General features: G+C 36.9%; 1 protein-coding gene across 1 annotated transcript in view; it reads right to left on the bottom strand.

Annotated features, from left to right (window-relative positions):
• Window positions 1-26,714, bottom strand: part of CLSTN2 (calsyntenin 2) — a gene marked incomplete at its 5' end in the record, with an annotated part of 182,609 nt that overhangs the window by 64,574 nt on the left and 91,321 nt on the right. The window contains 2 exons of the mRNA XM_009997355.1: window positions 5,447-5,655; window positions 7,346-7,541. Coding sequence (XP_009995657.1) covers window positions 5,447-5,655; window positions 7,346-7,541 — 405 coding nt within the window. The remainder of the gene's footprint in view (window positions 1-5,446; window positions 5,656-7,345; window positions 7,542-26,714) is intronic.

Here is a 26,714-nt window from a genome sequence, read left to right as displayed (position 1 = left end):
TGCTGAACCTGACACATGAATCAAGGCGACAAATTACCTGTTTCCAGAACAAAGACATGACAACTTTCACAAGGAAAGGGAAAGATTTTCTCAGAGTACTTTCTGCAGGATTGGAAGGTTATAGTGGACAATGTATGTTTTTGTAATTAACAAGTTCAGCGTTTTAATTCTGTCCACTTCCACTGAAATGCAATTCTTGCTCAGACTGAAACTGGAGACTGTTTAATATGTTTCACACTTTCACTCAAGGCTGTTTGTTGTAACATCTCTTTGAATGAAAATGTTTGTTCTAGAATTCAAGAAACAAACTTCCTCTGGTTCAATCCTACACATAACAACTGCTTTTAAGCATGGATCTGCTAAAGCAAGTTGTTTGGGCTAAATCTGGAATTGGGAGCACCCAAATCCTGGAATTTTGTCAAATACAGTGATCTGATTCCCACAGGTGCTTGTCAAAGTACCTGTTGTTAGGTATGCTGGCCTTGGTTAGGGGTTTGGGTGTGAGGTTGGTTTTGTTTGTTTGCTTTCATTCAAATGAAAGACAGTAATGCACTAGCAGAAAATTGCAACTTCTTTAAGTTTTTCACTAAACCTCCATTAGTTGGAGAGGTGAAGACTCCTGGAAGGTTTCTCTCCCTGATGCACACTCCTCTCTGTAAGAGCTCAATACTTTCCTGACAACTACTACATTACAGCCAGCTTTAGCAGTTTAATTGAAACTGATGCAAAACTTCTCAGGCCAGGCCTGAAGGAAGGCTGCTTTTGCAATCATCAACCACCTTCTGGTTCAAGTTTTGTACTTTAAATAGACCCTTCCAGCTGCAGCAATAAATTGGGCCTAACACCCCATTTTCTACTGACTTAATAACTTTACTCTCCCATTCTGAGCAGGGCAGAGAGGGGGAAAAGCCCTATCACTACTTTTATGTCTCAAATGGAGAAGCAGAATGCTGAAGGCTAATATGGAAACAGTACTGTGTCCTACAGCTTCCTTCACGCTCTCTCCCAGGCACCTCACCTTGCCAGGCATGGCATGTAGATAGCTCTTCCCATCACAAAAGCAACTTCAATAATGGTATCAACTATTTCATTATTTTTGAGTTAGTAATAGGCAAAACAATTTAATGTACTCATTTTATGATCTTGAGTTGCTTGATTAGTACCTGCCTAAGGATTTAATTAAAAACTGCCACTGTATACTTAATTATTCATTTCATATATTCTCAGTTTCCTTTCTGCATTAAATTATTTCCCACACAAATCTTTATAGTTCTCTGTTTAGGTATTATTTTAGTTGACCAGCAGCAGAGATAGTTCTTGAGAAACTAAAACTGTCTCTATCTACATTAGCAGACTGCTAGAATTTGTGTGGCACATTAACTGTCCTCTAAGATTTATAAATCATTATATCATATTTGCATTTCACTAAACCTATCTTGCAAGATTTGTATTTCATAATGGTCTTTTAAGATTTGGCCTGCAAAAATTCTGACAGGTGTTATTCTGGAAGATCATTTGGCTGTCTTGCAGATGTTAGTCAACAGTGTATTGATTTCCTAATTATTCTGTTTTTCTGTTACCTCTCATGCTTTATGCATCTTTGTTATTTTACCATTTAATCCATACAATTAAAAAGTATATATAGGAGAGAAGTACTATAAATATAGGCTAATTAAAGTTTTAGACACAACAGACTGAGAATTTCTATTTATATCTCCCTTTTAAAGAAGAAGGTAACCAATAACATTAAAAAAGAAACATTTCATGGAAGAATCCAATACTTTTCTACACAGTTCCAAACTAGGCCATAATTTTTTTTTTATTTTTTTTTTGGTCTATCTGAATTGCTGGCCTTTTCCTGGAAATATCCAGAGCTCTAAGAGATTTTAAAAGAAAAAAAACAACAAACAGCTGACAACACCAATATAAAAAATTCCTGTCTAAGGAGACATTTGTACCTGTTTCTTCAGGGTCAGTTTTGTGGATAGCCTGATACAGACCTCCTTCCTGTGTGTATAAAACAATCTCCTAATTCTTATAAGAGATGAGGGCCAGCACTGTTACTTGAGTGGCCTCTGGCTTCAGTCTGCTCATAGCCATGGCAGCTCAAAATTCCCAGCTGCCAAGAGCCCCCAGGAGCTGTATTTCACCATAAGTCAATACAGAACAGGAAGGAGCACTTTTCAATGATAATGGAAATAAATTGTGGCTTAATAAACACATAAATAGCATATGCAAATGCTTAACTATAAAGTTTCACTCCTTTTCTTACTATAGGTAGTTTGTACAGCTCCTAATGCAGATCTCATTGCTGTAAAGGATGACTTTGTGAGATTCTGTCCATATCTATTTTCTATGACATGTAACCTTATAGAACCTGTACTAACTGGACAGACAGGTTAGTAACTCATCTTCATATTGAACTATATGACCATGCATTTCTGAAGTGCTTCCCAATAGTGGGTGGCAAAAATAGTTAAACCCATTTTAGAGATGAGAGTAGGTCAGAGCCATGACAGAATCCATAGTTATATCTGAATTTGCTGATTATGTGACCATCATCCCTGACAAATGCATAAAAATGTTGTTTTGCTGGCATTACAACAGGTCTGTGAATTGTGGTTTAGTTTTTTTGTTACCTGGAAAACTCATAAACAACATTAATATGATAACTGACTTTTTGACAGGGATTCTCTGCTAAGATGACAACTACATAAAACTGCATGCAGAAGTATCTTAAAACATATTCTAGCTTATTACTTTAGTCCCAGTTCTTTGCATAGTAAAGCATAAATTTGTCCTTTGCCTGTTCATGATTGGATTTTATGACCAAGTGTTCATCACCTTCCAAGTTCAGCTCATCATATACAAGAATCAATGTTATTAGTGCCACAGTTTCATAATGCTAGGTCATTTTTTTCACAAATAAAGGTCACCAAAAGTCAAAGTTGCCAAATGTAAATGGGAAGCTTTATATTACCTATCTTTAGGTGTTTAATTTACAAAGATCTAGAAGAACTACCCAAGAGCTGAATGGGGCTCCCTGTGGCAGGCCTAGGTGCCTGTCTACTACACTTGTGCCTCAAACAATTCGGTGATGTGAAGTACACTGTGCAATGCTACAGCCTGGGGGGGGTTTCTTCCTTTCTGCAAATGTTCCCCAATGTGAAAGTTAATTTTTCAAGACAAGAAAATGCTCCCTGGATTGATCTACACACAAGAAATAAGTTCTGGTTAAAAACACAACAATCTGCCAAAAAAATGTTGATGGAATAGCATGTGTATCTTTTTAAAGGCCTGTGTTTGTGGTTAGTTTCATATGTTGGTGGTGAAAAAATAATCCACCATCTGGGACTGACAATGGCATATTTTCCTCACAAACTCCCCTAATTTTGGGGCCATCGCCAATATTTAGGCTTGATGCTTAGCATCTGGTTAAATACTCTTTCTGGGCAATGAAATTCCACTTATGCTTCTGAAAGTTGGAAAAAAACCCTAAGTTGCAGAAGACACAATCACCTGACTCTCACTAGAAGTAAGACCTAGATTTGTTTATCACAACAGATAATAATCACTATAAACAAAATCCTAATCAGCAGAGTATTAACAGACAGTCCCAGGCATCTCATACATCTATTTTAATTCTCCCATAGGTAACAAAACCAGGCACAACACCCAAGAATTTGAGACATTCTCAGCAGTGAAATGGGTTGGAACCATTTATGTCACAACATAAAAGTGCAACAACCATCTATTCTAACTCTGTCTCTAATGCCAGTGGGTTTAAGCAATTACCATTATCTAAAAAATCGCAAATTAGATTGCAATTACTGCTGATTGTGGCATCAATGTTCCTTTAGTGAACAAATAGATTAAAAAGTATTAATTGAATTCATGACCAAGAAACTGCTAGTATTACAACCTTATTCCAGTTATTCACTGCAGGCTTTAAAGTCCTGTTTAAATCAATTACTTTCTCATGGCTTTTGCAGGAAAGCAGGTCCTGGGCACACAAGGACAGAGATGACACTTCACATGCTTTTGATCATGCATCTGACTATAAGAAACCCATGATCACTCATGAGCACTATTTGTGAGAGGAGCAGGAAAGGCAGAACCAATAGAAATGTCTGCTCTGTGTCATGCTAATCTCAGTGTATTATTTATCCATTATATCTGTCACAAACTTGGTATGAAATTATGAAACCATCTGCCACTCTTGTTAGTAACTAGCCCCATTCTGGCAAGTCATGTCGAGCTCTGGAAAAATTATGGTTTTAAACAGAAACATGAAGAATTTCCTTTTTTGACAACATGGACAATCTCACAAGTAGGAAAAAAATCCATAAAGTTCTAGGGAACTGCACACAAACATCAACTTCCAAAGGCCCACTTCTACTAAAAAATCCTTTGTGCAACTGCTCTAGTGAAATATCACTGTGCCAGCTGACTCTGTTTACCTAAACACAAACATACTAATATTAAGTGTACCTCCAACATAGTATACTTGCCTCCTAATAACCAGATGGCTTTTTTCACCTATGTCAGTTACAGATTATTGATCCTAACAGGTTATATTATCTTCTGGTGCTCAGCTGTGCATGGTGCAAGAACTGCACAAATAAAGATGAATATTTTTTTAAATGGAGAAAGGGTTTTAATGAAAATCATCCCAATGACTGCTTAGAGAAAACAGTAGCTCCAGGCATGCTTTCAATTTCCAATTTGGCCAAAAATCAGATTTAACTTTCCAAAGCATATTCTCCTCCTACAGACAACATGGATTAAATGCTTCTGTTAGGAAAGATAAATTGGTGCTTTGCTGGGCACACGGACATGGTCCTTGTTCTGGGGAAACAAGGTGGGTGAGCACTGGAATTTCCATTTTGAACTTCTGCACAAGTGTGTGAATATCAATAACAAGGACTCTTAACTACAAAGTGATGCCAAGATGGGACTGCTGAAGTACTTGAAAGACAGAGCTAATATATTGTGTTGTCAGAAGCAATCAGAGAATGGCAGGGAGGATCTTCAACACATTTATAATGTAGCCAAGCAGCCTCTCCTAAATTCAGTGTCAAGTTCTGTGCTTTTCCCTGGTAGAAACTTGACTGGGAAAAGCAGAAAGCTTATAGACAGGGCCACCATGGTCAAAAATTGCTACACATGGAAAACTTAATATAGTTTATTATTTTCCCTATAATGTTATATACTTTAAAAAGGCAACTACAATCTATTGTCTTTCATACTGCAGAATAATGGAACTGCTTCAGGAAGCATCACAAATGTATAGATCTGGGGACCCACACGCTAGAAGTTTTAACAATCAATCAATAAATATAAGTTATATATGAGTTAAAGCTCAAGCCAAGTTATCAGCTAGTGTCAAGAGTATCAAAAAATACTGCTGTTTCAGAATTTGCAATTGCTCCTTTTCTATACTCACCATTTCTGTCAATGGCAAAAGGAACATCAGTTGTGACAATTTCATAATTGCAGATCTGGCTGTACTGGGGGGAACAGTCCTCGTCTATGGCTTCTACCTGCAGGATGCTGTCATAGATCTTTCCCTCTGTCACAGTGGCCTTATACACCCTCTCCTTGAAAGCTGGTGAAAACTCATTGACATCTTTTACCTGGATATGGACCACTGCCCTAAAATAGAGAAATAAAGGCAACAAAGATAAAATTTGTCATGACATATCACCAACAGTTTATTTTCAAAACACATGAGAAGTCTAAAAAAAAATCTAAAAACTGCTAAAATGAAATGTTATTGAATTTCTGTGTTTAATTTGCACAATTTAAGATTTTAACGTAGCACTACGTAAAAAATCTATTGTCACACTTTGTAGGGAGAGGGCTTCATGGTGCTCTCTATTAATAAAGGACTATCTCTTAAAACTAACCACTGCAGACTGTCAGTGACATAATTCTGATGCAAAATACATTAACAAGCAAAAAGAATGGGAAGAGAATTACAGTAATCTTACATATTCATTACTTAAAATGGTCACTTTATGAACAGTCTTTGGCATTAAATAAGCATCCCACCTTCTACTGATTTTAATTAATGGACACACGCAAACCTTTGAGGGTCAAAAATAACAGGCCTTTAGTATTTAAAGAGGCAAATCCAAAGGCCTTAAGGCCTTCCTATCTAGTTTGATAGGCAAGGTAACAGAAGGGTAGACAAGTGAAGGGACTTTGTAGATCAATGGCAGAGTCAGTGGTAAAGGTTGTGACTCTAGACAGTAGCTTAGCATGTGGTTTATTAGAAAAACCACAATGAGAAAGTGTAAAAAAGTCTTGTCCCAGTGGGCCAGATTTCATTTGGTCAGGATTAAAACAAAATTTTCCACAAGTGGAAGACACTAGCTTGTCACTCCCATGAGAGGGAAAAACATGATAAAATATAATAACATGAAGCAAAACTGTTTCTGCAGCTTGATGGTTATTTGATATCACAGGCTTCCTTCTAAATGTGTTTCTTTTTAAACATTCTGCAAAAGTTTGATGTGCATTATAGAGCTAATTGAATTTTTAATTGTCATGTGTCCTGGCTGAGCAAGAAGAAAAATTATTACTATTAATCATTTGTTTAAATGGCTCTCAACAAAATGAACAATTTGTACAGCAGTTATACATCTATACATGAGTGAAATTAATCTTTAATGACAAATGGTCTGAAGATTGGTTTCATGATTTGGAGGGGAAAAAAGGCACTGTGCCATTTAAGCTTATGCAGGGAATTGGCTCCACAGTAAAAAGTACCACCTACTCATCTTCAATAACCTCTCTCTTCAGAGGATCTAAATTCCTCTGAGACTGTCCAAAAGCCGAGGTCAGAAACACACCATGCAAAAGCAACACTGCTGCAGCTCATACACATGCACACAGTATAAGAAAGGGTGATTTCTCTTTTCTTACCATTTGGAATGAGATGAATATAAAGAAAACAAATTTAGAATTTTTAAGCATCAATTTCAAGGTAGCTTCCATGTCCTGGATGATCTGTGTAATCAATGTATTTAACATGAAAGCAAGAATGGAAAAATAAACCAAAACTGAGACATGTTTTTCCACTTGAGCAGGGTTCCTGCTCAACCCTGCAGGGCTTCACCCCGCACTATTGCATAGTGGGTCCATGTGCAGGAGGCAAAAAATAATAATAAAAAAAATTCTAAAAGAAAAAAGGAATAAAAAATGGATGGATTATTGCAACAATGGTTCATCTTAGTTTAATTTGCTTTCTATCTATTAAAAGGATCTCTTTGATCTGATTTGTACTGTAGAGCAAACTTATGCTAAAGGAAAAATACAAATTCTCCTAATTTTCACCCACTTGTGAGATTTCTTCCAGTTTTTTCCACCTGGTCCTGATCCACAATCGTAGGCCTGGATGATGAAAGTATATTCCTTCTGCAGTTCACAGTCAATAGGACTTCTTGCTCGAAGACGACCTTCTCCAGATGTCTTGTTTAGCACAACAGCTTCAAAGGGCATTTCTTGTCCATGGATTTTAAAAGCACAGATTTCACCTGTGAAGAACAGTGTAAAACCATCATAAGCAGAGAGGTCTAAGTCCAATGCACTAGAGTGACACTGGAGAAGTTAGTGTTCATTTGTATCTCACATGCTGCTATAGAGGGGGAACGCATGTTTATCGTACTTCGAAAGGGCCACTGGCCACATGCTCACAACACGTGTTTTGATGAGTGCAGCACTGGTCATGCACGTCCCTGCTCCTCTGTAATTACTAAATTATGTTTGAATGACATTAAAATGACTGCATGTAGTTAAAAAAAAAAAAGGCAGGAAAAAAAATTGAGAATATTTTAGAGGTGGTCTTTCCTAACTGCTCTCGCTCCTTCCTTGAGCCACATGAGGTACCAGGTGGCTGCAGATATTCAGATTCTTGCAGTTTAATTTCCCAGTAAAGAAAAACATGAATGATGCAGAACATGGGTACATTCAAAATATATCTTGTCTCATTTACAGACATAGACCATGTATTTCGAACAGAGGTAGCTGAAGGAACACAGACAAGTGTTCCGCTCAGATATCTCGGAATACCCACGTTCAGACGCTCAGAAATTCTTGGCAACAACTCACTCTGCCTTTAAACTACCTCCCGATACAATAGATCCATAGCTTCTCTCAGAGAATTACTATATAACAAAACACAATATAGGAAGGGCTGAAAAAATGGATTTGGACACAAGACAAAAAAAAGTCTTGTGAGAAGACAAGTCTGCCAGGGGGAAATCCCCCCAGTTTCTGGTGATCCTTTTTTAGCTTTCATACTGATGGCAAGGACGTACATACTGAATTCATTTTTAGACACTCACAGAATCCAACTTTAAAAATTAAATATTTATACAAAGACCCATGTGGCTTAAATATTTTTATGACACATTAAGCACATGCTCTTTTATGAGCAAGTCAGTCCTGGGACATGCATTATAGATTCAAAGCTGTGTCCCACTCACATAATACTTTTCCATTTATTTCCAGTTTACAGTTGCAGCCTTTTAGAAACCTCCTTGCCAATCACATCTGACTCAACTGTCAAATTCTAAATTACCTCTGAATCTATGACCTCAAATTCAAGCCTGGCTCCTCTTTCTCTTTTTCTATAAGAATATATTTTTTATTTTTTGAGAAGACAGTAGACAGTAACTTCATAAAAATTCTGGAGTTGGTTAGTCCCATTATATGTGAGAAAGGAAAACATGGGGTGTGTGGGGAAGGTGGGGATTATGTACTCTTAGAGCATTAATAGCAGCTCTTTAGGATATTCCCTCAGCTACTACCACACAGGTTTCCCTTGATTATAACGGAAGCTGAGCTCAGCTCTGTACACTGACATTTAGGCAGCTGAATCCCCCACTTAATTGTAATCAATCCTGTGAATGTCTTTACAGGATCAGCACACAGTTGTTTTAGTAATTATGAGGAAAATACATTAAGTATTTGCTTGGACACTGTCTTGCTCCAGAGGCATGAAAGGGCAGTGTGGTTTCCCACGACAGACAGAAGATGTGCTCTTTTCCAGGCTCTATTTCATTCCCCTTCAATGAGCCCAAATATTTGGACTACAGAAGAAGGAATGGATTTTACCCTGAGACTCAAACTCTGGAAAAGACTAATACTTTGCATTGTTATAAAAGCAGGTTCCACAATATTTATGAACTATCACACAGGAAGTCAAGCATAAGATTAAGATTTCCCTGCAACTTCAAAATGAAAAATTAATCTAAAATTATACAGTGGCTTTCAGATTTCTTTTCATTAAATATGAAAGTAACAGTATAAATGTGGGAAGACTAATGAAAAATACTATTTGTTATGTTCTATAACAGTGGCCTTCATAGCTTCTTGATAACAAAGTTTTCCTCAGATGCACAATCCAACAACAGAAATCATAGCTTCAGTGTTTTGTATTTATTACTTTATTGATCTACTGTTTGATTGTAAACAATACAGCATTTGCAGACATCCAGGCCTACTGTTATTTAAAAAAAAATAAATAGCTCAGGGCTAAAAAAGGTTCTCTAAGCCTTGGTCTAAAAATTTATTTTTCCTCTCCAAATGCAGAGGCCTGATGCAAAGCAATCACTGCAGCAGCACATGTTCTAATTACCTCTCAGCAAATATTTTAGAAGTCTCGATATCCTGCTCCTATGCTAGATAACTCCAGCTTTATATATAACTTGATTTTGTCTTTTATATCTCCGTTTGCCAAAGGTAAAATAATGAAAGCTGCATAGATTTGAGAAGGTATTTGTAAACACACAGCAAAAAAAACATATACAGCTCCAGATTCTGGCTGCAGCAACCTACTTATATGAAAAAAAAGCTGTATATGTTTTTAAAAACTAGAAAAGATATTTTTCAGAATAAGGTTTCTCCTACTATTTCCAAAGAAACAAGTTTACACTACATTTTCATTTCTCAACAGTGTTATCATCATGATTCTTAAAAGTTTCCTTAATGAGTGTATTGGAAATGGAAATAGAGCTATACAACTATATCAAAGCAGAAAATTAAATAAGTACCATTTTATCACTGCAAGGCACACACCTTTGCAGATATAGGAATTATAAATTATAGGAATTATAAATTTTGCCACTAGGAATTATAAATTTTGTCTTTAAAATATAACAGACACTATTTTTCATTACTAAATGGAAATACAGGGCTTTATATAAACCCAGCTGAGCTAACCCCAAGCTGACCTGATGCCAACAGGAACTACACCAAGCTTGTATTATTTAGAGGGTTTTTTTTTCCAAGAAGTTTGTTTAGAGATTGCAGTTTCTCTGTTTTTTTTGCATCCAGCCTTCTAGGATTAACAACTGTACATAAGTTTCTCTGCTGGAATCCTGGAAGTATCTCCTGTGGAGCAGGGCTGCTGAACTTTTGAATACCTCAGTACCATTGGGACTGTTTACTGCTTCAACAAGTCTTTCTATCATAAGCTGTAGCTACTGTTTGAATAATTACAAAACTGACAAGGTTACTTTTTGAGAGAGGAAAGGGTAGTTGTTTGGGAAAAGGAGGCAAAATCATAATTAGAGATGGAAAAATACCTTTAAGGCCAGAAAAAAAATTAAGTAGGGCAGTAACTACGGATATGCTTTTCCAGCTCACCGAAGTCCATACTATTAAATGTACTGAAATACTAAACTCCAGGAAGCGATACTGAAATCATAAACAGAGAGAAGTATTCATATCTTAATAAAATACAGAAAATATTATTTCCTCATATCTATTTTTATGACCAACAAGCTCTGCAAAGCAAGAGCATGAATCTACTGCTACCCTTCCTATTCTACTGACTTGAAATTGGAAAGCAGAGGAAACTGCACTTGCACTTCAAGTGATTCATTGGTGCCATAAGCTCACACTAAATGAACCAGACCACTCTTCTGCTGAAGCAGGAACCAATTGCTCAGAATGAAAAGATAGTTCTAGTAGTTGCATATATGCAGTAGTCATATCTGGGTTTTTTCCTGGCTCCTCAATAAGCTTCCCTGGCAAATCACTTAGGTTGTAAAGGTGCGCAGCACAAAGCAGCTGAAAAACCTATTCTATAATTTTGTTTATATAAGCTTGTTTAAAAACCATAATTTTCATGGACATGCTCTGATTATAGTGAGATATATGACCACCTTGCTTTGTTGGAAACTACACCACCACTGCTTAGATATACAACACTTCGCATTGTCCATTCAGATCTGCATGAGATCAGTGCCCTCAGTTTAAATTATGGAGAATCGATACATTTATCTTTGAATACTGCAGTAAACATCAAGACAGTTCAGAAAAATAGGTAACAAGGAGATAAAGGTTTGTGCATATAAAGATATGCTTAGTTACCCAATGATTATACAGTTCTCAAACATTGCCTCTTCCAGAAGCATGGAAATTGTTATTCTTTTCTCCCATAAATTAAACATATATCAAATTTACATTCTACCATAAATACCCTCAAATACTTCTTCATCTTTTCTTATTTGTGAAACCTGCAAGATTCAAGAAAGAAAGAAACCAAGAAGGTATGATTTTAAGAACAGTACCAAAAATGTATAGTATTATAATTGATATATGGAGCTCCATGTCTGCCTGCAACAATGGAAGGCTTTTGTTAACTTCATGTTTCATGTTTGCAAGTCTCCTGGGGACTCAACAGTGCATCTGACTATCACCCAAACACACTCAACACATAGAAACTGCTATCCAATTTAGTTAGAATGCTGTAAGGCAGAGCACAGTCTCTGTAACAGCTATATGATCACTACTGAGAAATATTTGCCTTGCCATTTTTTACAATACCACATTACAATGAATTATTTGAAAAATAATCCTGCAACTGTGCAGTTAAACCTGAAAAAAAGCACATCAGTAAAAGGAAAATTCATCCTCCAGGAGCTAAGAGGGCATAATTACTTGGGTTCCAAATTTTTAGAAGGTTTTCTGACCTACTTTTTCACACGTTAATAACCATTATAAACACATGTATGGGCTGTTGTATTCACACATGCTACCTGCATTATTTGATTAGTGTTCACTCAAGGCTGCAACACTTGCAAATCAGTGATTGCAGATTTCCTGCTGCCGCAGCAGATTAAACTCCACTTTGCTTCAGAGAGTCATCGTTCAGTAAACACAGGAGCCCAGATGCTACCACTGCCCTAATTCCACATCTGTGTCTGAAAGATGGATCATGAAGCCATTTCACCTCTAGATTAGTAAGGTCTACATTGAGAAAAAAAGGAGATAACTTGCCTAGTGAGGCACTGACCCATTTTACTCTGTATACTGGTTGAAAAAAGTGAAGCTATTTTTACAAGAGAGAGTTAAAAGCCTCTGCATGTAAGATTGAGAAGGTTATTACAATGCTTGCAATGATTTCCAGCCGCTAAGTATTGCGAAGCTGTTAAAAGACAAATGCTAATAAAATACATACAAGTATCTAATGATGTATAATGTGATGAGTTTCAGCTTAAATAAAGACCTAGGATTAGGAATGTTGGCTAGCAAATATGGACTGCTTACAGAATTCCTTACAGACTGGTAGACAAACCTATCACAAATATTTTCTGCAGTAGGATAGGTGGACTAACATCACCTGCTAGATTTGGATCCCTTGTGAGATACAAGAAAATGAGTAGCACCATGTCACACTCAGATTAGAAAATCAGCAGCTGTTTAGTCTATTGAGAACTCATCAGAATGACAGAAAAACATACTTTTTAATTAAACTACTCTCCCTGGGGCCTTATATCAGGGCAGACAATTTCTGAGATAAAGAAGCTCGGAAAATGTTGCATTTATTATTCCCCTGGATAATTTTAAATGTCTTGTTTTGGGGCATAGTGAGCTAATTCAAAGCACATACAATTCATTTCTCTGCTTCTTTTTTTACTCAAAAGCATCAGTCAGCTTTGAGATTTTACACCAAGAACTTTGGACTGGCTATGACAAAATGTAAGCAGTGGACTTGACCACACAAGTCAAAGGAGAGACAAGTACTAAGAGTGAGGGCTGTCTTGCAAAATTGATAACCATAAAATAATTCCAAATATGTATAGCAAAACAGAAATGTCTATTGGGCTCTAAAGAAAAGTGAGGCAGAAATAAAGGACTAAATACAATCTCTAAAGACTTGTGTCCTTCTTCCAGTACACCAACACTGTGAGGTAGCCATTCACCCTCTTCTTTCTCAGCTTTGTAACTTGAAAGATCCTGTTGGAGACAACAAATGCCATTAAAAAGTATTACAGAATCACCCAAGAGCAATGGGTGGTCATTTGAGAAGATGTGCAAATTAGAGTCTTCAGAGAGCTGGATGGCAGCAGCTCTAAGCTAGAAACCAAATAGTCACACTAGGATGGTGCTGTCCTTGAACGAAGAGGTGCTGGTTCCTGGCTGCCTCATGGCTAGAGAGCTGGGGTGGAGAGCACTCTGGATGTGTGGATATAAGAAAGGAATGCGAGATCTGCCTGTAATTTTTACGTTTTCTTTTAAAATGAAATGAGGACAAAGAATTTGCAATGAGAATTTGGATAACTGTGGAATTTTCACTGCACTGGCAGCCTATGAAGCGAGATAAAAGGGAAATTATGCAGTTTGAATCTTTTCATTGGCTCTTAAGCTCTTGTTAACATGCACAGTAAAATATGTCAGAGGCACATTAGCTATCTCAGCACTGCTTCACCTTATGCCAATAAAAAACACACATGACAGAGACCACAGTAAATGAGAGGTGAGGAAAGGGGTAAAGTGCTCACACATAGCAAGTTTTCACTCAACGATTTACTTTGGTGTGGCCTTTTCTTACAGAGGAGATTAAATAAAAAGCTCAGGAACATTAATTCAATCTTAGCATGCAGCCTGGGCACAACGGTTTAATCTGCACATTCTGCAGACGTGCAGTAGAGCACTGAGTTTAATTGTTGAAAGAATACCATATGGTTCCTCCTCATCACAGCACTTTCTCATTTTTTTTGACTTCCACTTGTCTTCAAATAATCAGAAATATTTAGTTCCAAGTGTAAAGTCATACTTTGGATCCCTATACATGATGAGTCACTTTGTACACAAATGCTTCTACTACAAAGCACCATCACAAATGAAAAATAACGCAGTCAAAATTATAGCATCTGGCCTTTTATCAGAATGGAAATTGTGTAGTGAAGATAAATTAATCAAAAGAAAACACAAACGCAGATCTCTCACTAGAAGATCATTTACACTCTAATTTGTGTGGACACTTAGAGTTGCTATAATTACTTCTAAAATATATATATATTCAGCTTGTCTTACTCCTACAAGCCTTACAACCCACTCTTCTTTTTTTCTGTATAGTTTATTTCCTATCATGTGTTTCTAAAGATAAGTATTGACGCCAGTTTACACTGTGCTGTTCTTAAGCAAACATTTGCTCCCCCTACCACTGACCATAAATCAGTCAGTAAATGGCTGCATTTTTATGCAGAAAAGGTTTGCAGGGAACTGTCACTCAGAGACAGTTCATAAGAAAGCCTGTTTTTTGGGAATAGAAATCAGAGCAAGACTGCCCACCCACCACAGCTTTGTGTAGGATTGCCTTAGCCTACTCAGGCTTAACATTTTACACACTGGAGGTGTGAGGACCTCAGCTGTGAGCTGCCCACCTCACTAGTTCCAGAGCTGCTCCTCAGAAACTGCTACTTGCTACTTTATTCCTTTTTTCCAGCTTTGGATTCTGCTAATAAGAGCACAAACACTTAAGGAGTACAAAATCTCACCTTTTTCTGAAACAATAACTTATACCTACTCAGAATTCAGTAAGATCCTTGCTTTAGAATGCAGAAGGTTCAGTCAGAGCAGTTCTTGATATATGCAGTGATTCAGGTAGGACTTCAGCCAACAAAACAACTTCAGAAGCACAGACCCTTGGCATAGCATTTCTAATGGCAGGGGGTGTTGTGCATTAGTGAATCTTGGGCTGACTGCAAATGTTACTTTTTCATGGAATGGTATGATTAGTAGTAGTATAAAGTAACTTTTTCTATATAGAATCTTAAATTTAGTTTTTACACTCTCACTGATAGGAAAATAACTGTACTGGATGTTCAAATTGCACCTGCATGGAATCTAATGATAGAGAACAACCATTAAGAACTTCATTGTAAAAATAGGGGCTCTGTCCCTTTTCAGATTTTATAATGGGATATTTTATGTATATTATTTATTCAGTAATGCAAGGGGATTTTTTGCTAAACAGTAAATTCAAAGCCACAATGAGCTCAACACACTGGGTTTTGTGCCTCTTTATCATCTAACACACCAAAACCCCCCACTTATTTGCTATCTCTCTTAGATGTTATCCTATTTGTTGCCCTCATCTTTCCCCTTGAGCAGAAGCTATACAGAGGACATAAATCATATTGTTCAGCAGCTTTGAAGAGGAGGTTAGCTTTTTCTCCCAATGTGAAATTAAAATGATTTGAAACTTTTCATGAAACCAAGCTGCAGCAAAATAGCTGTTTTCAGAGAAAGGTCAGATTTTCAATTCAATCCTCTCAAAAACCTTATAAGCACTGCAGAAATGACAGAACTATCAAAACATCCACAAAATACTTCTGCTTCAGTAAAACTGTATGTTTGATAAATCATAATTTTACCTACTCCATTATAAATATTTAATGACTTTGCTTTCTCCCTTTGAATTCTGCTCCCTCGCTGCTGCCCATTTCTATGTTAGTCTGAGATCTGTTGGTGACATCCTACCCAGCTGCATTTTGTGCCTTTTGGTTTTTTTCATATTTTAGAAAAATTACTCTTCCTTGTTTTTTTATACTTGCTAGAAACTGGGAATTAGAGCTGTGCACAAAACAGGTCACACTTGTCATAGGTTGTAACAGGTGTGGAATTTCAATCTTGTTTGAAGTTACTATTTGCTAGGAACTTGGACTTTCTAGAAATTTCTAATCACTAGATTTCTTGCCCTCAAAACACACATGATTTTGTAAACTTGTATTTGGGAAATGTAATAGGGGTTCTTCCCTCACCTACTGTCCCAATTCAGCATCTGAATGAGAAACTTCCTGTTCATGGAAAACAGTGCACATGGGAAGGTGTAAAACTGGACTAAATTCAATTGAAAGATTCTAATTGATTTCAGCATGGAGCAAACCATGCTGTGGACGAATATTTCAGTTTCATCTCTACATGAAACTATTCCTAGGTTTATTATCTATTACTTTAAGTTACTTTACATTTTTGTTTCTTTTTGCATATTTTGCATGTCTAAGATTTAAGACTTCTGTGGGAGTTCAGAAGTATGAAATTAAGTATAGATGTAAGTCTTTACAGAGCCAACCTTTTAAATGCTTCATAATGTGAAGTCCCAAGGACATTTCTGTATCTGTTTTATGAGCAAATTAGATACCACATTTAAAAAAAACAAACCAACCAACAAACAAAACAACCCCACAAAAAAGTAACACTAAAAACAACAAAAAAACCCAACAAGATTAAGATTATCTGACAACAGTTGAAGTAAAAAATACAACCTGAGTCTTAATGACTAGGTACAAAATTTACATTGATTTCAATGGCAGAAGCCATTCCCTTGCTGAATATACTGGTGAAAACCATAACTGCTAAAGGCTGGTTGGTATCCTCGGTTAACCGAGGCACAACAAAGTTAAACCCTGAAGTACAGAAATGGACACAGCTTTCTCAGTCACCATATGCTGTTAAGTATACTGCAGGTCTTGCTGAGAGAACAGATTATTTTTCTACTTAGTCTGTATTCCATCCCCACTTTCATTCCAGAAAATAAGAACCAAAGCTTATTTTTTATAAGGGGCTATAACTGAACTTTCATTGCAATTTACTGTTTAATTTGAAATTAATGGAATGAAGGATGCAACTATTAAAATCCAACTTGTGCAATATAAAGCAATAAAAACGTAACGCCATGAAAATTGTGCAACAATAAACTATTTCAGCAATTCAGAATGTGAAAATAACTATGTATATACTTTCTGTTTAACTGCTCCTTAACAATGTAAAGAAAAAAAAATTATATTTGCAAATACATTATATTTGTGTCTGAAGTAAATTAAAATATTTACACATCTGGTAGGAAACGTAACCAAAGTATTTTATCGAGAAAGCCATTTTTTCAGTTAACACTAGACACTCTTTAGTAGTACTTGCATTTATACCACCAGGACTGGACAAGCAGAATGTGATGGGCTGTTGCAGTTCTGCTTTGGGAATGCTTGGCTCCAGCCCTGGGAAGCAAATGCTGTGTCGGCAGAGCTTTTAGAATAGACATTTACGGACTTGAATTTCTGGGTGACAAATGGTTTTCTGGAAGAAGGAATAGACTAAATGCTTGTCAGGGCATTTGCTGAAAACAGCTTAACTGTTAGCTCTGCCATGAAAAGGCCTACACTTTTTGGAACATTTGGATTTCATTTAAAAACTGGTGTTTTCTCTCCATTAATATAATGCAAAGTTTTCTTCTTTAAATGACGAATAATGGCACTGTTACCTGTACTGATTTGTTTTCTTTACTCAGAACATACCTGCTTGTTCCCACAACACAAATAACTGCTTATAGTTTGTTCTCCTATTAGCCCTGCAGCACTTAACTAAAACTGAATGAACTTGATCATGTTTTTGCTTGCACATAATTAACAGACTTGTTTACTAAAAGCCTCATTTCCAGATATATTGAGTAAATGCTGATCCTCTGAGCTTCAATGGAAACTGCAGGTGGATAGAAAGCCCAAGTCCAGACCATCTATCACAACCGTACTTGAGAAAAAGAACATCATTGCACACATATTTTTAAGGGCACAGTTTGAAGACAGAGGGATGAAACAGTTACCAATGAGAGCCTGAGGAATCTTTATTCCCAGAAAATCTTTAGATAAAACATCTCTATAAGACAGGGCTGAGCTTATAGATATAACAGAAAAAGCTGATTATTTGTTTGCAAATGGCATATGCAGGAAAATAATGAAACACAAAGAGAGACAAACAATGCATTTAAGAACTCAGTTATTCTTTCCTTAGCACAGAGCCCTGTTTCCAATGTAGGCTTTTTTTTTTTTTTTCAAAATATGCACTTCAACCAATTTCTCACAGAATAAACTGCTCTTCCTGCAGGAAATCCATTTCTGGCCTCATCTACCCAGTGATCTCTGTCCTACAGGAGCCTTTCCAAGGTCCTTCTACCACCATGAATAGGAAGGAAATCAGGATAAAAAAACCCATTACAACAGAACATAGAAATTAAATAATACAGAGAAGCCACCATGCTTGTGCTAAGGTAGACTGTATGCTGCCTGTAGGACAGTTACACACAATCAGGTGATGGGGGTCACCTCCACAAAGCCTAGCAAACATCCAGGAACAACTTGGATTTAGAACCAAGAACTGCCCACTCACCTCCCCTCTGGCTCTGGGCATGGGACTGTCCTGACCAGAAGGATCCCAGAGGAACGTGGTGTTCTCAAGCAAGTAAATCTCACCTGATGGGAGTTATTTGAATAGTCCAAAATGCATTAATATCAGATTTGGGGTTAAGGAAAAATAGGCAGCCTCAACTGACAAAAAAGCCCAGCAAGAACCAACATCATCCTCCCAGTATTGTTATATAATAAGTATATCAAGACTGTCAAAATTAATTCTTCAGACACTGTGATAGCTCACTTAGCAGATTCTAACTACTTAAACAGCCATAATTGTAGAGAGAGACACAAGCAAGTAACCCTTGAAGAAATTTTTGTATTATAGGTCTGATAAATGCGATGGAATGGAAGGAATGCTACTGAAGCTCTTATCATCCTTGACAAGCTGTGATTTTCAAATTATGAAGTATGTCAACTTCTACATCTATAAACCACATTCTGTAAATGGGGTAACAAAGCTTCCCAGCTGTGGCACTGGTACAAATTTGTGTGATGGTATCTGAAAACAACCTGCTTGACATGTTTCAGGTGATGTAGCAGCTCCCTCTCCGCCTTCTCAGAATTCTGGGAATACTCAGATGAGAGCATGTTTGCATACATTTGTACTGCAGAGAGAAGGTGGAAAAATACTAGGGATTATAAAAATTTAAAAAACATACAGTGTGGTTTTCTGGATTTTATACTAAAAATACTACTAACATGGGAAAACAAAGTCTTGAGTTCCTGCACTCCCTCTCTTTTAAAAGCATTATACCCACATGGAATTGCATCAAGAAAGGGTAGTGCTGCATGAGGCAAAAGAAGAAACAAAAAAATGATGAAAACAAGCCTTACAAAGAAAAACCTGAGGTGTCTTTGAATGAACAATGAATAGGCTATCAATGGGATTCCTGCTCCCAGCCAGGGTTAGTGAACCATAAATTCCAGGCTGAGATCTAAACCAAGATGGCAGTGAAGTGTTGAAAATTCCTGCCCTAAGAATGGAGAAGTCAGTTGTCAGCAGGTGGCTGATGGAGAAAAGGGCAGGAGGCTGATGCATGCATGGTGTTATCCTGCTATAGGTTATAGACAGACCTAGTATGACCAGTGATCAGAAAGATTATTATTCTAATCTAACCTTGCAACCTAAAAATAACTAATCTGTGGAATTCCACCATAAGACAGGTTCAACAGAGACAAGCACAGTCAAATTCAACTGAGGCAAAAGACTGTAAGGGTCTGATGGGGAAGGGAGAGGCAATGACTAATCCAGATACGTCAAAGCCTCAAGGATATTTAAAAAAATGGTAGTTTATTGTCCTGTCTCATGTAGGGTAAATACTATAATATAAAGCTGTTAGAGAGACCCATCTCCTGGAAGTGGGTGGAGAAACTACAGAACAAGGCCTGTATGCAGCTTATCTCCAAGACTTCATGCCATTTTTAATAAAAAGCAGAAGTGTCCAGATTTTCAACACAGCCAGCAAAGTGATTTTACCAGTCTATCAGGAATATACCAAGGAAGCTGTCCTGGTTTGAGCCAGGATGAAGCCAATTTTTCTTTTTACTGATTTTTTTTTTTCCTTCAGTAAGCTTTCTTGTAACTAGCAACAGTGTGTTCTGCTAGGCTGATAAGACAGTGGAATGTTTTTCTAACTACTGAGGCTTCAAGGTCGCACCTGCACTCTGCCGGCTCAGACACTATGGGGAGATCTGTGACCCCCCCCGTAGGAGGCTGAGTTAGACAGACAGCAAAATTGGCCAAAGATATTCCATTCCATATATCTACATAAGCTCAAAGGAAGGTCAGAGATCACAGAAGACAACTTCCTTCCTTCTTCTCCTCCCCTTCTCTTCCGTCCATGGCCGGCGTCCAGGGAGGACTCTGTTCATCCATCACCGTCGACCCTTAGGCTCGAGATCTCCTGACCCCCATAACTCTCTGCTCTCCTCCAGCAGCAGCTCTGGGATTCCTCGGGACTCTTCCCAATTCAGGGAAGTGCTGTGGGAGTTGCTGGGGGTGGGGGGAGGCGAGAGGCTTTTGCCCATACCTGAATATATCTGTATATAATTGTATATATTTTCTTGTATGATTCATTAGTGTTTTAATTAAAGCTGTGTAGTTTAGTTTTCAATCCAGTCAAGTCTCTCTCTTTTTCTCTCTCTCCTTCCCTACCTGGGTGGGGAGGGGAGGGGATCGAGAGCATTGTTGTCGGACCCGAGTCAAACGGCGACAGAAGCAAACGTGCGATTTATTCTGTGCATGCCATGATTTCCTGAATTCAGACAGACTTTTTTTGAACTAAAATTTCATAAATATATACACACTTTTTTGAACTTTCATAACTTTGTCAGCCCACAGGACAAGTGGGGAAGATCTAAAGATGTCATTCATTTTGAATACAACGTGGCCCTTTGTGACCACTGCCATCAAGGGATTACCTGAGGCACAAACTGCAAGATCTGGTCCTGAATGAGATGCAGGTAGAGCCTATTCAGGCTAAAGAATTCACACTACTTAGAGGTCTTTGAATCTGCACCCTCTTCCCTCTAGGGTATCACCAAAAACCTCTTGCTATGAAATGCTCAGAACAATCTACAAAAAATATTAAACACAAATGCATTGCTCAAGTGTTACAGACATCAGCATCTGCTCTGCAGAATCTTTCAGGATAACAACTTCACAGATAAGAGATCAAAATTCTAAATGTTTTACTTCTGAAAAAGAAACTTTTTTTTTTTTTTTTTTACAAGCTAAACTGAACATATTGAAAATGGAAACTGCTGAGGCACAATAAACACTGAAGCTCCATCTGCAGTTTTACAGTGTTGTTATTCATGCAATGACTTTCCTTTAAAATACTTTTAAAGAACTACCCAGGTTGATCATAAAAATCTATGTATTATAGCCATTACATTTCTTAAACCTTTAATTTTTTCATGTTTAGCTCTGCAGTGACAACGGGATGAAAAAAGGTGAAATGGATTATGTTGCTCATGCTTTCAGTTTGACAAAATTTCCTATTATTATTCCTATTTATAAAGAGGGCTCCTAGCCCCCTCTTTGATCCATAGCTTTGTTGTTAGATCTCAGTTTCCCTGCCATGACTTCTAATGTCTCTCTTCTTCAAAAACATCATGACAATTGGTTCTGAGAGACACAAGTCTGTTAAAAGCAGTCCTGCACCCCCACCTCCCTTTTTTCAGTGTTGTGTTTACATTCAATAGAGGTTTTAAGATGGGATGGTCGTCTACACTATCCAAATTTGACCAAGTTTTCATCTTCTAAGAAAATCAGCATTCACACATGTTGAACAAAGTTGGCAGATAAACAGTCTCAGGTGCTGAGATCATGTATTGGCTGCGCAGGACTTCCTGTGAAATTTCTTATCCCAATCTGAATAATTATTTAGGGTCATACTAGACCTGAGAACTGGAATACAGGTTTTCAGTTCTTCCCTGCATGGCATTTTCTAATTCAGACATGTTTAAAATTCTTCTAATAATTTTCCATAAAGGAGACTATTGCGAAAATATATAAGCTAATGCCTTCTGCTGGGCATAATTCAGTCACAGGTTTATTGCAGAAGACAGTGCTTCATACATACCATTTCTTTGTGCAATTGCTGCAGTCAAAGCATTCAGTAGGATCTAAAAGTAAGAAGCCAGAATTAATCCCCAAGTTTTTACACAGTGCATCCTATTTTAGGGCTCTCACAGAAGGATGCTGTCATATGGGAAGTGTGGGAGCACATAAAATATCACTCTTTCTTACAGTCTTGCAGTGAAGAAAGATATTAATCATATGGACATACTATTCTCTCCTCTGGGTGAGAAGACAATCCAGTGACCTGGCAACCTCACTCCCTGTTAGCAAGTGAAATTTTAATATGGAACTTCCCTTCTTTCTTAAAATCAAAACAGAACCAAAGCTCTTACAATGAGAAGAAGGTTCAGAGTAATAGTTTAAATATACAGAGAGAGGGGAAAACTAACCATTGACACTAGACATATTCAGTCTTAGATTTTTTGTATGACAGATTAAGCAGTCACCACCTCCATTCTGTTGGTAATTTTGGTAGTTCTTTTGATATGTTTGATTTATCAGCTCATTCCTCTCTGCTCCAGCTACCTAGCTTTCCATATCTGCCACTCCTTTATCTGATGTCAGGCAAAAGTTCAAAAGACTGAAAACAAAGAAAAGAACCAGAGTGGGTGATCACACGCAGTGCATTGCATTCAATTATTTCATGAAGCTGCTTAAATTATTCAAGTCCCTCTTCTGTTTATAACCTTGAGAAACTTTCTCTCCAGAATAGCTTGTTGCGGTAGCTGGTTTAAAAGCAGTAAGTACAAATAATGGGGTGATGTAGTTTAATTGAGAATTTAGCCTAGGTTGACTTCTTACAGTATTCTATATTCAAACCTCTGAGTTCGGCCTGAATTGAATAGAAACATTGTCTCTCATACCAAGAGTACTAAATCAGGTTGCAGAGGAATTTACTTGCCCACACCAAAATGATTTTGTTCTCTGTCAGCATTAACTTAGCAACTAGACCTGACCATTAGTTTTCAATCTCCTGTAGCTGACCAAACTGAAAGGTGCTAATAAAGAAGCAAAAATGAGTGAAGAAAACACATGGGAGATAAAGCAATCACAGCTGAAAGACTCGGTTTACTCATTTTCTCCTTCAACAAGTCTGTCCTGCTCAGAAGAATTCAAGCACATTAACACTCTCAAAATGAAAAAGTTAAGTGTTTGTTACCTCCTGAAAAAAACAGGAAAGGAAATGTGAATGTGGAAGTAAAAAAAAAATTTAAAAAATTAATCATGCCTACATAACAATCATAGCCAAAATGTAATATGGGGACAACAAGTTCACGAAGTTGCCAGTCATTGTAAATGATATGACACTTTCTTTTCAATAGTATTTTTGGGGAGGTGCTAATAAAGAAGCAAAAATGAGTGAAGAAAACACATGGGAGATAAAGCAATCACAGCTGAAAGACTCGGTTTACTCATTTTCTCCTTCAACAAGTCTGTCCTGCTCAGAAGAATTCAAGCACATTAACACTCTCAAAATGAAAAAGTTAAGTGTTTGTTACCTCCTGAAAAAAACAGGAAAGGAAATGTGAATGTGGAAGTAAAAAAAAAATTTAAAAAATTAATCATGCCTACATAACAATCATAGCCAAAATGTAATATGGGGACAACAAGTTCACGAAGTTGCCAGTCATTGTAAATGATATGACACTTTCTTTTCAATAGTATTTTTGGGGCTGTTTCCCTCTCCCTTTTTTTTTTTTTTTTTTTTTTTTTTTTAATATTGCTGTGATTTTGCTATGAAAGGAATTTAAATGGCTCATGTCCAACTGCCCACTGCTGAATTCACAGTATGGATGAATGTACTTATATATCTGCTACCAAATAGGTCCTAATGTAGGAACATTATTAAAAAGCTATTTTTTGGGTGTAATATACATAGCTCAAACTACATGTAGGTGTAGAACTTGAAAAATAAATAAATAATAATAATAAAAAAACAAATCCCTAGGAAAAAAGATATCCCTGAAGATTTCTTTGAAACCAACTTTCAGTTCCAACTAGTGTGTATTTAATGTCCTCTTCAATATTACCCATGGAAGAATGAAATATATTGGGAGTTTTTCTTCAGAGAGATCAGAATCATCTTCTTCAAATAATGATTTAATATAGTGCTCTAAATACAGTTAAACCAGCAGTAAATACATCTTATCAGTCCAGCTACTCTGGATTAATTTTTCAGAATAGATTTCTGCTTATAATAGTATTTATTTTCTGACAGTTTTGAATTCATTTATCCATACCATTCCCCATAAAAGACTGTAAACAAAATTTTGCTGAATATAAAGTAAATTACAGCATCAATGACTTAAAATTAAATCAAGCCACTAGTGAAACAGTGAATTTTACCCGAAACACTGCCACTACAACTGAATTTAAAACCTGCTCGTTATTTGCTGTTTCAGAACAGATTTGCTTTTTTATTTTTTTAATCTTGGTTTCACTTGCTGTGCCTTGGAAATCTCTGAAGTCACAGAAAGCTTCCTGGGAAGACACAATTGTTCCAAATCACCAGGCTTCCTTAGACCTCTTACAGGATGTTGACTGAAAAGACAGAAGACAGAGAGATGCTTGTCCCAAAAAGTCTGCAGTCCATTAGTACAGCTCATATACTTCTGAGACTGCCTAATAGGCAAACTGAGACAGAAAGGGAGCCCCAAGTGCAATTTTGGAAAGATAGAAAGAAAAAAAAAGGCTGGGGGGAATCCTCAAAATCAATTACAAAATCCCACAGAAAATTAAGGCATTTGAGAAAAACTGAAACATAAAAACATGAAACTGCAAACTGGGCATGAACTTATATCAGGAATACTTGCATAGCACCAGGACCAATTGCGTAGACAGGACAGGGAGCAAGTAAGCCTGGAACAAACTTACCACAACAGTTTCACAGGCTATGATCCTCCAAAAAAAATTGAAAGTACATTGATAATTTCTATCACTCAGAAATTTTGCATGGTTATTGTCACACAGCACATGTAATTTAAGCCTGTGTATGCTGGGTGCTTATCACACAGATTAAATAAATGCCATAGTCACCTCTTCCAAATTCAATATCACAGAAATAGCTTGGTCTCCAAGCTGACAACATATGAATAAGAACAGGAAACAATCAAAGATTGCTGAAGATTAAAGAAATTAAGAAACTATATCTTAATTGGAGGAACTGTGAGCTGCTCAGTGTGGCTCAGCACTTTCAAAAGAGAAACCTGCCAGTATTAGGTCCTAGACTGCATCTTCCATCCCTTAAACAAGCACATAGCAAGGAAGGTTCAGACCAGCCTTTGGAGTTGGGCTTGAGGCAATGTGGTAGTTTTTTTACTCTCAGATTAAAATAAAGCTTAAACTGGAACAGGATCACGTCTCACTGACCTGTTTGCACTTGAGAGTATTGCATCTCCTTGATTGGATGAAATGATCTTGATTGCAATTTACTCAATCTAAGGACATATTTGGATGCAGGCTAGTAAATATATTCAGTTGACTTGAGCACTTCTGTTGTTCTCCCAGTGATAGCTCTACTTCCCTGAATGTGTAACAGCAGACTGGTTTAGCTTTTAAACATTTCTAGTTTTTTAAGATACATTTACATATAATGGAAGATAGAGGTGGTAAAGAATTTTTCATGAAGCAGACTAAGTAAGACTTACTAAAGGAAGCAAAATTTCCAAGAAGTGATGAAAACAAAGTATGAAAAGGGAAGAGAGAAAGTAGAAAATGAAATGTATTTCAAAATAACCATGTATTTTACTTCATCATTTAATTAGCTCCTCCATAATGAAAAAAAGTGAGATTAAGTATGCAGTGTGCATTATGGGAAAACTATCCACACTTTCAAAATTAAAGAGTGGAAAAATTAAATATTCTCCATCTCTGTGCAAGTCATTCTGCACTATAATACATATTTTAATATGCCTCACTATTCAGCTTCAAAGGAGTGTCCTTAATGGCAGAGATTCAGTTTTTTTTGGGAAAGACAGATGAGAACTAGATGGAATGGAACCATAATGGAAATTCTATGCCAAAATATATATAATTCAATTACCACACATGGCTGACACCTCAAATGAAATTAATGAATTGCATTGTCCAATATGCCTTTGAAATGATATTTAAACTAAGTCATTATTAATGGAATAATTAATGTTCCAAGTAATTGACAGGCCCTGCTTCAATTGCCATTAATTTATTCATTTACATGACTGGCTGTTCTTTAGCATATGGAAACTGATTTTGATATGGCTTTTCTATTAGTCAGGAAAAGTTTAAGCAGCAGCTGTATATAGGTCTTTAAAACCAAATTATGTTGCAGAAAGTGTGTCAATATTTGTCAATATTTGTTTTGTTAACAACTCCCTTCCACACGTCCACCACAACTGTGCCTTGGTGGATTACACCTGGGAACATTTCACTATGTTTTGCAGATGGGAGAATGGGATCTTCATCTTTTTGAAAAGTTGATTCACAGAATTTAATACATTTTTAAAGAAATACTGAAAGGAATATTCATGTGACAGATGAATGGATGGGGAATCATACTTAATTATGTTGAATCATAGCTTAAAATTGCTGTCTGCAAATCCTCTGTTGTTCTAACATGCTGCAAAACCTTTTCAATACAGTTTTTATGTAAGATACTACATAAG

The sequence above is a fragment of the Chaetura pelagica genome, unplaced genomic scaffold (assembly GCF_000747805.2).
Source record: "Chaetura pelagica isolate M959 unplaced genomic scaffold, ChaPel_1.0 scaffold695, whole genome shotgun sequence".
Lineage (NCBI taxonomy): Eukaryota > Metazoa > Chordata > Aves > Apodiformes > Apodidae > Chaetura > Chaetura pelagica.
Note: the sequence above shows the minus strand (reverse complement) of the source record. Positions and strands in the feature narration are given on the sequence as shown.